This window comes from Chionomys nivalis, chromosome 1 (genome assembly GCF_950005125.1).
Source record: "Chionomys nivalis chromosome 1, mChiNiv1.1, whole genome shotgun sequence".
Taxonomy (NCBI): Eukaryota; Metazoa; Chordata; class Mammalia; order Rodentia; family Cricetidae; genus Chionomys; species Chionomys nivalis.
Genome location: NC_080086.1, coordinates 16177975 through 16191616, shown reverse-complemented (window position 1 = coordinate 16191616; position 13642 = coordinate 16177975). Strand labels below are relative to the sequence as shown.

The 13642-nt window shown below is 45.8% G+C and overlaps 1 protein-coding gene across 1 annotated transcript; it reads left to right on the top strand.

Moving 5' to 3' along the window:
- The first annotated feature begins 1205 nt into the window (after positions 1–1205).
- On the top strand, positions 1206–13325 carry Ddx47 (DEAD-box helicase 47). Its single transcript, XM_057788936.1, has 12 exons — positions 1206–1296; positions 1908–2001; positions 4690–4878; positions 5106–5177; positions 5360–5478; positions 6046–6117; positions 6816–6932; positions 7902–8048; positions 9332–9469; positions 10590–10660; positions 11923–12052; positions 12829–13325. The coding sequence occupies exons 1-12, from the start codon at positions 1210–1212 to the stop codon at positions 12958–12960; spliced, it is 1368 nt and encodes a 455-aa protein (XP_057644919.1). The 5' UTR covers positions 1206–1209; the 3' UTR covers positions 12961–13325.
- The last annotated feature ends 317 nt before the right edge of the window (positions 13326–13642 follow it).

Sequence of the window (13642 nt, the reverse complement as noted above, 5' to 3'; positions counted from 1 at the left end):
CAGGGTTTTTCTGTGTAGCTCTGGCTGTTCTGGAACTCACTCTGTAGACCAGGCTGGCTTTGACCTCACAGAGTTCCTCCAGCCTCTGTCTCCCAGGTTATAGGATTAAAGGCGTGCACCATCAGGGCCTGGTCTCACTTTCCTATTTTACTTATTTGTTTGTTTGTTTGGTTGGTTTTTCGAGACAGGGTTTCTCTGTGTAGCTTTGGAGCCTGTCCTGGAACTAGCTCTTGTAGACCAGGCTGGCCTCGAACTCACAAGTGCTGGGATTAAAGGCATGCACCACCAACGCCCAGCTCTACTTTCGTATTTTAAATACATGTGAGTTCTGTGCTTTTCCCACAGAGGGTCAGGACTCGGAGCCCTAACCACTGTTAAAGGTCTGTGTGACATAACCCACACACACAAGATCGTCTCTAATGCTTCAATTTCAGAAAGAGTGCTGCTCTGAAAATCTCGCAGGCTGAGAACTCCTATGCCTCCCCAAAGGGGTGTACGTGTAGGCACAGGGCATGCAGCACTCCTTGGCCCGCACTAGCCTGAGTGGTGGCTGTTTAGAAATCTCACTTGCCTCAGGAATGGTTAATGTCCAGATCCACTAGTCTTGAATAGCTGTCCCTGAACTGATAAATGGCTTTTCTACTATGAGTGAGTCCCAGCTCAGATATCACTGCCTCAGACACACCTTCCCAATTTTGTAGTAATTCTGACAACTCTCTCTCCCAAGGCTTTGTTCCCCTATTTTGATGCAGGCTTATTACATCATAGCACTTTCCACAATTTAAATTGTCCCGTTATTACCTAGCCATTATCTGCTTTCTCTCGGCTAGGGCAGTTGAAGTCTTGCCCTGTCACTAGACACCCGACACTGAATATGTGAAGTAATGCATTGCAAGTGTTTACATTCCTACAGTGAGAAAAGTGGTAACAACGACAAGACAGAGGCTCTGATAAGCTACAGATGAGATCCTGCCTTAAAAAAACAAAAGGGGGGCGCTTAAAGGGCAGCAGAGAGGGATGGCGGGTCATCAGCCACTTAGGACCTCGAATTCTAGCCATTACAGCTCTCCAAAGCCCCACCTGTATAGGGCACTGCAAACCCAGAACAGCCAGCAGGGGACGCGCAGAACGCGCCCTGTAGGAAAGAGTGAAACTACATTTCCCAGCACCGCGTGCGCCGCCGCTCCACTTCCGGTTCTCACAGGCAAGATGGCGGCGACCGAGGAGCATGATTCTCTTACAGAAGGCGTTCAGACAGCTACGGAAGAGGAGGAAGCTAAAACATTTAAAGACCTGGTGAGAATGGGTGATGCTGTTGTTTGTTTAGCGATGCTGGCGTTACGCTCACCCTGGTTGGGTACTTTATATCCTGGCCTGTAGCGTATGAAAGCACCTTGGGGCCTAACTTAGGCTTTCTTCAGACCGTCAGAAACTCCGGGTCTCATCAGGCTCCCTCGGGTGCATTTGCCTTGTAGGATGCTACTGAATCCCGGGAGCCCCCGTTTGCCTTTCCAGTAGTGTAGAGCCGTTTGTTATCTAGGGTCACGCGTAATTGCGTCTTTGCAGCTGGAGTCAGTTTTGCTCTGACCTCGTCACGAGAGGCAAGTTGTTACGACTCCTTGCCTCACTTTACACGCGTGTAAATTGGGTACAACAAGAGCTAGGCACTTGTCAGAGCGGGTTTGATGGTTAAATGAGATAATACATGCAAAGCAGTTGGCACAGTCCCTGTGAAGAGATATTGTCTCAAGGAACTGTCTCATGGTGTTCATATATTTCTGAGATACACGGTAATGCCAAGTTTGAGGGGCTACAGATCACCCGTAGGATGGCCCCGATAAAGGCATTTAAAATGGAGGGGACTGAGGACGTATTCTTTGCTAAAGTACGGTTTTCTGAATTCAAAGGGTGTGACAGATGTGTTGTGCGAAGCTTGCGACCAGTTGGGATGGGCAAAGCCCACCAAGATCCAGATTGAAGCGATTCCTTTGGCCTTGCAAGGTAGGTTGAAATTCAGTGTGCACACTGGTGCAGTTGCAGTGTGAGCTTATATCAACTAAGTGTGTTCCACTATTAAACCTCTTGCTGGCACATTTCAAGTGAAGGAAAGATAGAATCCCCACCTGGGTATGACGGGACTGCTTTTGTGAACTGAAGAGGCAGAGGCAGGAGGATAACTCCAAGTTTGAGATTAGCTTGATCTAAGAGATGGGAAGTGAGAATCCATCATCCTTAATCTGTGGCTTTGAACACTCTTGGCCATTCCTCTTTGTTTGTTTGTTTGTTCGTTCGTTCGTTCTTTCTTTTTATTTTATTTTATTTTACTTTTCCTTTGAGACAGGGTTTTTTTTTTTTTTTTTTTTTTTTTTTGGTTTTTCGAGACAGGGTTTCTCTGTGGTTTTGGAGCCTGTCCTGGAACTAGCTCTTGTAGACCAGGCTGGTCTCGAACTCACAGACATCCGCCTGCCTCTGCCTCCCAAGTGCTGGGATTAAAGGCGTGCGCCACCCCCGCCCGGCTGAGACAGGGTTTCTTTTAACAGTCCTGTCTGTCCTGGAACTCACTTGGTAGATTAGGCCTCAGACTCACAGAGATCCGCCTGCTTCTGCCTCCTGCGTGCTAATATTAAAGGCGTTCACCATCACCTTTCCTTTTTTAAAGATTTATTTATTTATTATGTATACAAGGTTCCGCCTGCATGACAGAAGAGAGCACCAGATCTCATCATAGGTGGTGTGAGCCACCATGTGGTTGCTGGGAATTGAACTCAGCAGCCAGTGCTCTTAACCTCTGAGCCACCTCTCCAGCCCGCCACCACCTTTCTTGAGATTGTTGTCATCCTTAATTTCCAAGCAGTATTTTACTCTCCTGTCTCTCTAGCTGTTCTGCTTCTTCCCTTTTGCTGTATGATAGTGATTCTGTCATCATGCTTCCTTACTCTATTATTAGACCTATTATTAGAATTTTCAAATGTGAAGCTGGATGATGGTAGCACACACCTTTAATCCCAGTCTGAGACCAGCCTGATCTAAAGAGGGAGTTTCAGGACAGTCTGGGCTACAGAGAGAAACTCAAACAGATAGGCACACATCCCTCATAGATTGTAGCTCTGATGTGTCTGCCCTAACCAGGAGAGATTCATGGCTCACATGTCTGCATTGTTAGCATGCATATATGTATGTGTATATGCATCTCTCCAGTACTGGGGATGACAGTGATGCATGCAGAGGAGGAGGGAGCGCATAAGCGGTTGAACACTGGAGTCCAAGGGAAGGAGTGAGGCTGTGAAGATGCTCACGGGTCCCAGTTAGTTACAGAAATCAGGGACATTTCATGGTGCTGTTCCTTGGGAAGGTGAACTCAAAGACTGCTGGCACAAGTGTGTCCAGTTGGCTTCTAGCTCTCTATGTTCTCTATGTTCCTCCTAGAACTGATTTTCTACAGTTCCTATCTCCATTTTTGGCTTTTGAGCTTCCCATAACTAAAATTATTCACCCACCACATTTCCTTGCAACCGCTTTTGTTTCTGTGTTTGAGAGGGGTCCTTGTTGTGTTGTCCAGACTGACTTCAGATTCCTGGGCTTGAGAGTTCCTCTTTCTCCAAGCCTCCCATGTAGCTGGGCCTACAGGTGTGTTCCTTTGGATATACTTTGGATATTCTTTGAATATATCCTTGCCTCATTCAGGCTTATCCTGATGAAGGATAACACCAGTTGTGAAATTCCCTGTTTATCAAAACTTACTAGGGGTTTATGGGTTCCTTTTTAGCCTCATTTCTTTCCCATATGATGCCCAGGTGTGGCCTCTCACTCTTCCTTTGTGCGCTGTTTCTTCAAGTCCCAACCCTCTTTCCTCATGCAGGAATAGCTGTCCTTCCCTCTTTGCCTACTTCTAGATAGAACTCGTAGATCTCTGTTAGCCTGACATTTCTCTTTATGCTCTCATATTTTCTAGGGTCTGTATTAAGGGCCTTATCAAATTAAACATATTTCTGTTGGTGAGATCATTCAGCAGTTAAATGCACCTACTATTAAAACTCATGACCTGAGTTTGATTTTTGGAACCTACATGGTGGAAGAGAGAACTGATTCCTACAAATTCTTGATTGCCATAGCTGCCATGGAAACGTGTGCGTGCACACAGAGGACACATTTAATAAAAAAATTAAGTCAGGCATGGTAGTGTACGCCTTTAATCTCAGCACTTGGGAGGCAGAGGCAGGCGGATCTCTGTGAGTTCGAGACCAGCCTGGTCTACAAGAGCTAGTTCCAGGACAGGCTCCAAAGCCACAGAGAAACCCTGTCTCCAAAAACCAAAAAAAAAAAAAACAAAACAAAACTTAGTTCAAATTAAACATAGTTTTGTATTTGTCTTTTTTGTTTTTTTGTTTTTTTTTTTGTTTTTCAAGACAGGTTTCTCTGTGGTTTTGGAGCCTGTCCTGGAACTAGCTCTTGTAGATCAGGCTGGTCTCGAACTCACAGAGATCCGCCTGCCTCTGCCTCCCGAGTGCTGGGATTAAAGGCGTGCGCCACCACCGCCCGGCTGTATTTGTCTTTTTATTGGATTTTAACTTATCTAGTTTAGAGAAATCCCCTTTCATTTATTCATTCTCTGTAGTCCCAGCATGAGACTTTGAAGGAGCACAGAGGGCATTTCCTTGTATTAGGATTTGGTTTGGTTCTCTTCTTCAGGCCGAGATATTATTGGGTTGGCAGAAACTGGATCTGGAAAAACAGGTGCCTTTGCTTTGCCCATTCTGAACGCGCTGCTGGAGACTCCCCAGCGTTTGTTCGCCTTGGTCCTCACCCCTACTCGAGAGTTGGCCTTTCAGATCTCTGAGCAGTTTGAGGCGCTGGGGTCCTCCATTGGAGTGCAGTGTGGTAAGTGTCTAAGAAGAGCTGAGCCCTGGGGTGTCCTCACGAGTGGAGAAGAGTCGGGAGGAGAGGGCAGGGAAGCGCTGTTGGCATGCTGTTGACTAAGGAGTTGGTGTTGCGGTTCAGTTTTTAGGAGTGGCTGGACAAGTGTAAGTAGGAGTCTAGCACTGGCTTGGAAGGTGCTCAGTGAGAACATTAAGAATCACTGGTCTGTGTTTGCTTTGTTTCTGCAGCTGTGATTGTTGGTGGAATTGATTCAATGTCCCAGTCGCTAGCCTTGGCCAAAAAACCACACATAGTAATAGGTGAGTCACTGACCAAGGTACCCACCACCACGACTGGGTGGACTGGGGAAAATCTACCATGGGTAGTGACACCTGGGGAGTGGACCTTGTGACTTTGCTTAACTTCCAGGTGTCTTCATTGTTTTATGGGTAGTAGATTATTTTCTCATCCTTGGTCCTTTCTTTTCAACCTTTCTTGGTAGCCACTCCTGGCCGACTGATTGACCACTTGGAAAATACCAAAGGCTTCAACTTAAGAGCTCTTAAGTACTTGGTCATGGATGAAGCAGACCGAATACTGAACATGGATTTTGAGACAGAGGTGAGTTTTTAACATTGGTCCTCCCTAGAGCTTCTCTGGTGCTCTGGTTCAGTCTGGTTTTGCTTCCTGTATACCTGTTGTTCAGAGCCTCAGTTAGGCTCAGTGGATGTGGCTTTCTGAGTTCTCGGCATCTCTGGTCTAAAGACTACAGTCGTGACTTATTTGGTGGGGGGAAGTGTGGCGGAATGGGGTGGGGTGTGTGGTGTTAAAACCCTCAGTTTTCATTTCATTTGGTGTAGGTCTCCTGTATACCTTGGAATGCCTTCCCTGTCTTTGATGACCTACTTGACATTGTTTATTTAATTGAGTAATGTTTATTTTTGGCCCTTTCCTTAGCTTTAAATTGTTCTTTTCTTTGAATGGCATTTAAAAAATACAACATCTGGTCTGGTATCAGAATATAAATGTTCACTAAATTTAAACCATATTTTAAGTCCCTAAACCTTCGAGATTTGGTTTCTCAGTTCTATCCCCATGTGTGTTCTCCCACCCCGACCCCATCACTATGCAGAGAATCTATAGACATCTAGTCTGAATGTCATTGGCAATCTTTCCTGTGTGCCTCAGGTTGACAAGATCCTCAAAGTGATTCCCCGAGATCGGAAAACATTTCTCTTTTCTGCTACTATGACCAAGAAGGTGAGATTTGCTTGGACTCCTGTCTTCGTCTTGATAAGAACTGATACATAAGTTCTTTTTTTGGTTTTTCGAGGCAGGGTTTCTCTGTAGCTTTGGAGCCTGTCCTGATCTAGCTCTTGTAGACCAGGCTGGCCTCGAACTCACAGAGATCCACTTGCCTCTGCTTCCTAAGTGCTGGGATTAAAGGCGTGCGCCACCACTGCCCAATGATACATAAGTTCTTATAAGGGCAAGTAAGGCTTAGTGAGTTTAGGTCATGCTGCTCAATATGGTGAGACCCTATCCATATAAAACCAAAATTTAAATTAATTAGTTAATCTTTTAAAAAGGAACTGATATATAAGTTAGGTGTTGTATATACCAGCTATTTGGGAGGCTGAGGCAGGAGGATCACAAGTTTAAGGCCCTGTATGCCCCGAAGTAATAAGTTTAAGGCTAGTCTGGATACTTAGTGAGAACCTTAGAATATAAAACTAGGGCTGGAGATGTAGCTAGTACTTGGTTGAGGCCCTGGGTTCAATGCCTAGTGTGTGCGTGCACGTGCACTCACACACACGAGAGAGAGAGAGAGAGAGAGAGAGAGAGAGAGAGAGAGAGAGAGAGAGAGAGAGATCAATATATAACAATAGTGAAAACACACAAAAATAAAAACATGGGGCATTTAGGAATTGATATGATGTTCTGTTTTCTTTCTTTAGGTGCAAAAACTTCAGCGTGCAGCTCTCAAGAACCCTGTGAAGTGTGCGGTTTCCTCCAAGTACCAGACTGTTGAGAAGCTGCAGCAGTATTACCTCTTTATTCCCTCCAAATTCAAGGTGAAGTGTTGGCTTTGTCATTGCTGCCATTCCTGTCCTCACCAAAGCATCTGAGAATGTGTCAACTCTTGACCAGCAGAGAGCTGCGTGGCCAGCTTCTGTTTATCCCAGATAAAGTGAACATGCCAGGAATTCACAGCACTAAACCAAAACAGAAGCCGTGATGGAATGGTAGAGTTCCTCCCAGGGCCAGTCCTGTACTCAGTTTTCTGTTGTCTGCTTATTTCATGACTGCTTTGGAAAGACCTTTCTTGTTGGCTGTGTACAGTTCTGTGTGACCTCTGGATGCCTGGGGTGCTTGATTCACAGAGCTCATTAGCTAGCCGGGTGTGGCAGTGCTTGCCTGTCGTCCCAGCACTGGGAATCTGAAGCAGGAAGATCACCATAGGTTCAAGGTCAGCCTGGTTCAAAGGTCAGTTTGAGGCCTGTTTAGACCACACAGTGAGACTTACCACAATCTGAACTGCTTAGGGATTGGCCAAGATGGGGCAACTGGGAAAGCCAGCATGTTTATTTTGTTATAGATATGAGTAGGTTTAGCTATCTTCTGTAGTGGGTCCCTGTCGGGAACAGTCTCAGGCTGTACACATCCTAGAGGAGGAAGCTGTGGTTGATATTTTTCTGCACACTGTCAACATTGGCACACCGATCGGTCCCTGAGCCTGGCCAGGAAAAGCTTGCTGTTTCCTGGGTCTGAGGCAGTCGGGACCTTCATGGCCATATTCATGTCAACAACAACTCAGGAAAGGACCTCCATCAGCTCCTTACACATTCACTCAGGGATTCCTCCACTCCCCACAGATAACCCTGTCCAAAAACCTGGGGAGTAGCAGGAAGAAGCATAAAGCTCAAAGCTGGAGGTTTGGCTAATTGAGACTCCTACAAAGCTTAGTCTTTTCCTACGTGTTGTTAGGTCTCCATCCTTTCTTCCAGGTCAGTTATGTGCCTTGTTTTGGGTTTGTGATTTAGGACACCTACTTGGTTTATATTCTCAATGAATTGGCTGGCAACTCCTTTATGATATTCTGCAGCACCTGTAACAATACTCAGAGAACGGCTTTGCTACTCCGAAATCTCGGGTTCACTGCCATCCCCCTCCATGGACAAATGAGTCAGGTAAGAGTTCTTTGTCAGGGACTGCTGGGATAGAATGGCGAACCCTGTGGTGTAGCATGATTAAAGAAAACCCAGAGACAGATATTGGGGTTCAACCTGAAGGTCAGAAAAGCAAAACAGTCAACTATTGGCTCTTACCTCTGCTTCAGTTCGAAATGGCAGTTCTGCCTCCAGGAATCTCAGAATGAGACTGTGTGTGAGATCTGTCTCCTCCTGTCTTATATTCTTTTCTAGTGGTGGGATTAAAGGCATGTGCCACTACTGCCCGGTTTCTAGAGCAAACTAGTGTGGCTACTGGGATTAAAGGTGTGTGCTGCCTGCTCTGTAAGGCTGACCAGGGTGACTGTTTTACTCTCTGATCTTCAGACAGGCTTTGTTAATTAAAATACAAATGAAGTATCACTACATTGTGTCAGTAGATTAGTATAGCAGGAACAGAGGGCACCCATGCCCATTGCACACTCCTGATTTTATAGGCATCAGTGCGCATTGCACACTGACTTTATGAGTTTCAATGCTCCTTACACACTCCTGATTTTATGGGCATGAGTGTGCATTGCACACTCCTGATTTATGGCACCGGTACCCATTGCATACTCCTTATTTATGGGCTTTGACGTATTGCTTTGTAAGCTTGCTTTCCTTTTTCAGACAGCAGGTAGCTCATATTGGAATATTTCATAGATGAGATGGTTCTGTTGATAAAACTTTTCCATGCAAACATGAGGATGAATTTGAGCTCAGAAACATCCAGAGCTGGATGTGGTGACATGTACTTGTAATCCTAGCTGCCTGGAGCTCAGCTCACTAACTGCTGAACGTCAGGTCAGTGAGAGATTGTGTCTCAAAAGGACATTGTCTCAACACCTAAGGGCGTCCTCTGGCCTATACATACATGTTCGTGCGCATACTCTTGTGCACCTGTGTATACATATGAATACACATGTACACAGAAGAACATAGGTAGTTGTCTGGTTTGTAAGCTGTTGAGTCAATATATTAGCAGTGATGACTCTGGTCTCTAAAAACTGTTAATATTTTTTTATTATTATCTTTCTGACATGTGGAAAACAGTCCCTGTTTTGTGTTACTGTTTGAGGCCTGTCTTAAGTATTTTTTGTTGTTTCCATATTTGTTTTGACTTGAGAAACCCTGCCCTTGACTTAGAAGGGGAAACTATATTAAACAATTAATTTATTATTGTGTTTGTATTCCATATCGAATATGCTAGGATTTCTTCATTTTTCAGAATAAAAGTTTCTCCTTTCTTTTCCTCATTTCAGAGCAAGCGCCTTGGATCCCTTAATAAGTTTAAGGCCAAGGCTCGTTCCATTCTTCTAGCAACTGATGTTGCCAGCAGAGGTCTGGATATACCCCATGTGGATGTTGTGGTCAATTTCGACATTCCAACTCATTCTAAGGTGGGTCCTCTTGATGCCTGGACTTTCTAGTTCCAAGGTTTATTTATTAAATAATGCGGGTTTCTTTTGTTGTTTGTTATCCTGAGTTATTATGTAATGTTTCTGTCCTGTTAGTTCAGTATTGAATCTGAGAAAGTGGTGTGGTAGAGCTCATTTGGTAGAACTCTTCGCTGGCGTGCACAGGACTCTGGGTGTGAGGTGTAGCCCAGATAAACTGGAAATGGTAGCACAGGTCTGTCATCCCAGCAAGCCAGAGGAAGAAGCAGGAAGATCAGCACTTCAGGGTCATTCTCAGGGACATAGGAAGTTCAAGGCCAGTCTGTGCTACAAGAGATCCTGTTTCAAAAAGCAGAACTAAGAAAGCTCTTGACTGATTTATTCCATTTTGCACTTGCCTGTGTTTGCAGCATTAGCCGATGTGAGTGTGAAGATATCCAGAGAGTTACTAGACACAGTCCAAGGGGTCAAGTGCAGGATGCTGACCACTCAGTCTCACTTTACAGACAGCGGCTTCTGTTGCGTAGAGTTTCCGTACTTTGCGGTCTTGGCACTGTTAGCATTTTCCTGGTGGATTCCTTGTCCTGGGAGTTGTTCGTGTATAGTATGCCTAGCATTCCTCGAGTCTACTTGACGACAGTATCTCACACTCTGCCAGTTGTGACAACCAAAATGTTTGAGGCATTACCAAATGTCCCTTGGGAGAGGCAGGATCACCCCCGGTGGAACGTTGTTTCTCTTGGCTCCTTGTTGAGCTGTTACAGATAAGCTGCTGTCTCGTTAGATTTTCACAACTCTAAGTTTGGGCATTCATATCTAGCCCTGGTCTATAAATAGGAACTAAAGTTCAGAGATGTGCAGATAATTGTGTAGGACCCCTAGGTCCAGTGTCACCATAGCCATGGAGTTAGGTGCTGTAGGTTTGTCTTTGTATAAGAGAAGGCAGGCGTTGGATGAATTTTGTGCCATGAGAATGTTATTAAAAAAAAGAGAGATTTCTTAGCTCATTCCCAGGCCATGTCCTCCACCTTCCAGAGGCGTGTTTTCCATGGAAGGCTTGCAGCAGGGCTTTGCACACATCCCTTCTTACCTGCTCTGAATTTATTTTCCGTTTCCATCTCAGGATTATATCCATCGAGTTGGGCGGACTGCGAGAGCCGGGCGCTCTGGAAAGGCCATTACTTTTGTCACACAGTAAGTGAATCCACACTGGGACAGCGCAGTGAGGGACGGGGCACCAGAGCCTCTACCCTTTGCGTGCTGATCACACGGGTGCTATCTCGGCACTCTGTGTGTGTGTGTGTGTGTGTGTGTGTGTGTGTGTGTGTGAGAGAGAGAGAGAGAGAGAGAGAGAGAGAGAGAGAGAGAGAGAGAGAGAGAGAGAGAGAGAGAATATCTGTATAGACCATAGGTCAGCCTTGGGTGTCATTCCTCAGGAGCCATTCTTGCTGTGTTTTGCGGCAGGGTCTCTCTTTGGCCTGGAGCTTGCCAAGTAGTCCAGGCTGTTTGGCCAGTGAACCCTGGGACCCACCTGTCTACCCCGTGTGCACCACCGTGCCCAGTTTGTTTTTATGTGGGCTTGACCTCAGGTCTTCATGCTTGCTCCTTGAGCACTTCACCACTGAGTCATCTCCCAGCCCTGTTTTTCTTAATTCTGAAATGGGAACCACTCTGACTTGGTTAAATTTTGGCAAAGATGGGATAATCCGATGGCCATGGTAAATCTGTCTTAAAAATAAAGACGGGAAATAGTGTGAAAGAGGTCACATATCTTGTCATGTCGTACAGAAGCACAAATGGCACCGCTACTTCTTTCAGTGCCAGAACTGGGGAGCAGTGGCCGTTCCCTTAATTACAACTGCCAAATGACCATGTTTGACTTTTTTTTTATTTTTAATTTTTTTATGTGTATGGGTGTTTTGCCTGCATGTATGTCTGTGTACTACATGTATGTATGTCTGGTGCCTGCAGAGGTCAAATGAGGGTGTCAGATTCCCAGGGGCTAGAGTTACAGATAGTTGTGAGCCACCATGTGAGTGCTGGGAATTGAACCCTGGTCCTTTGGAAGAGCAGTCAGTGCTTTTAGACAGCAAACCATCTCTCTAGTCCTGATTTAAAAGTTTATTCTTTGCCAATTTCACACATGTATACAATGTATCTTGAGCGTATCTGCCCCCCATCCCCCTCTCTCCCATTCACTCTCCCTCTTTCCTTCAGGTCCTCTTGTTCTTTTGTACAACACTGAGCCCAGTTAGTTCAGCTCTTATGAGTGCATGTGGGTAATTTCCCAGGGGTCCAGCACAAAGCTTCATTTTTACCTGTATTTTGAGAAATAGTCATATATTTAGCATTGTTCGAGACTGGTCCATACTCCAGTATGCATGATAGCATGGTACTGGGATCGGAAGATGCTGGCATCACCAGCCCAGCAGAGCCAGGCAGCTTTCTTTCCTCAGGTATGATGTGGAACTCTTCCAGCGCATCGAACACTTAATTGGGAAGAAACTACCCGTCTTTCCGACACAGGATGAGGAGGTTATGATGCTCACAGAACGCGTGAACGAAGCCCAGAGATTTGCCCGAATGGTACGCAGTGTCTGCTTTCCCCAGCTTCTGATGCTCTGACCTGTGCCCTCATCTTTAACCCTTGCATTTTGTTCCAGAATTGACATGGGCAAACAAAGGTTGAGGGCTCATGGGAAGTTCACCACTGACTATGGTGACCACATTCTCCACTCTTCCTGTAACTGTGCTCTCCCCCAATAAAAGTCAGTCTCAAGGTCAGAAGGCTAGTTGTGGCTAGAGTAAGCTCGGGCATTTTGCTCACCTCTCAGAACCAGTTCCTCACCAGTAAATTGGGCATAACATTTGCCATGTATACCTTCAGTGTGTTCTGGGCACTAGACAAGGCTGTGTGAACTGTGAGTGTAGTAGGGGTAGTGGCAGAGGCAGCAGGGAGAGAAGGTTCTAGAGGACCCCCTTGGAAGTTCTGCCTTCAGGCTTCCTGCGGTTTTCTGCTCACGTGGAGTTATGTTTGAGGTTTTGTTTATAAAAGTGTTATCTGTGGTGGGTAAGAAAGGTGGACGACACCTGAGGAATGACACCCATGGTTGTTCTTTGACCTGCATGTGCGCACACAAAAATGGACATCCCTCTCCCTGTATTCTGTGCTACCTGCAGTGAAGTATAATGGCAAATGCCATTCTTTTCCCATCTCTGCCAGTCTTGTTTTATTTTCATGCTTTGGTCACTGTGTAAGGTCAGCGGTTTGTTCATTTGGAGTTGATTCTTACCCTTTGCTGATATCCTCTGACCTGGAGCTTATTGTCGTGTTCAGTCCTATCCTTTGTGCTGTCCCACAGGAGTTAAGGGAACATGGAGAAAAGAAGAAACGCAAGCGAGAGGATGCAGGGGATGACGATGATACCGAGGGCGCCATGGGTGTGCGGAACAAGGTGGCCGGAGGGAAAATGAAGAAGCGGAAAGGCCGCTAGTGGCTGCAGGGAGACCGGGCTTCTGCTCTGCAGCTGCGAAGAGATGGAAGGCGGCAGTGAACCCGCCTTCCCTCCAACAGTTCTGAGACCCCAATCTTCAAATCCTGTCCAGAGGCCGCTCAGCCAGCCGGGAGCTCAGTTTTCTCTCTGAGGGTTGGAGCGCCATTGCAGTGGGACAGCTCTGACAGTGCTGACCCGGGACTGACCTGTGGCTCACGTGCCGTGGGCTCTTGTGCACTTCTGCCTTTTCCACCTGCAAGCCAAGGGCCCGGCTGATGAAGAGCATCGTCTGTAGTTAACTGTAAATCTATCTCAGCTGTCATTAAGTCTGATGTGGAGCAATACTTATTATTTTTAAAGATGTATTTTTATTATTTGTGTGTGTGTTTCTGTGTGTGCATGCACACACTTTTGTGTAAATGCCCATAGAGGCCAGAGGACTCGGATCTCCTGGGAGCTGATTGTGAGCCCCCTGTTGTGGATGCTGGAAATCAAACTCAGGTCCTTTAAAGACCTCAAATTCTTTGGAGACCTTGCTGTTAAAGGGCTTTGTAGCTCTTGCTGATAGAGACCTGTCAGTGTGACTACATGACAGATTTATTAGTTGTCCTTAATTAAGGGAAACGTCATTTTGTGATGGGAAAAAAAGAAAATCAAGAGGAAGATGATGGTTTGGAAGGGA

What these genes read in the sequence shown, in the direction of transcription:
- Ddx47 (XM_057788936.1), top strand. Translation starts at nt 1,210, where the DNA reads ATGGCGGCGACCGAGGAGCATGATTCTCTTACAGAAGGCGTTCAGACA. An exon ending in AAAACCACACATAGTAATAG is followed by an intron (nt 5,178 to 5,359) that starts GTGAGTCACTGA and finishes CTTTCTTGGTAG; the next exon opens with CCACTCCTGGCCGACTGATT. An exon ending in ACATTCCAACTCATTCTAAG is followed by an intron (nt 9,470 to 10,589) that starts GTGGGTCCTCTT and finishes TTTCCATCTCAG; the next exon opens with GATTATATCCATCGAGTTGG.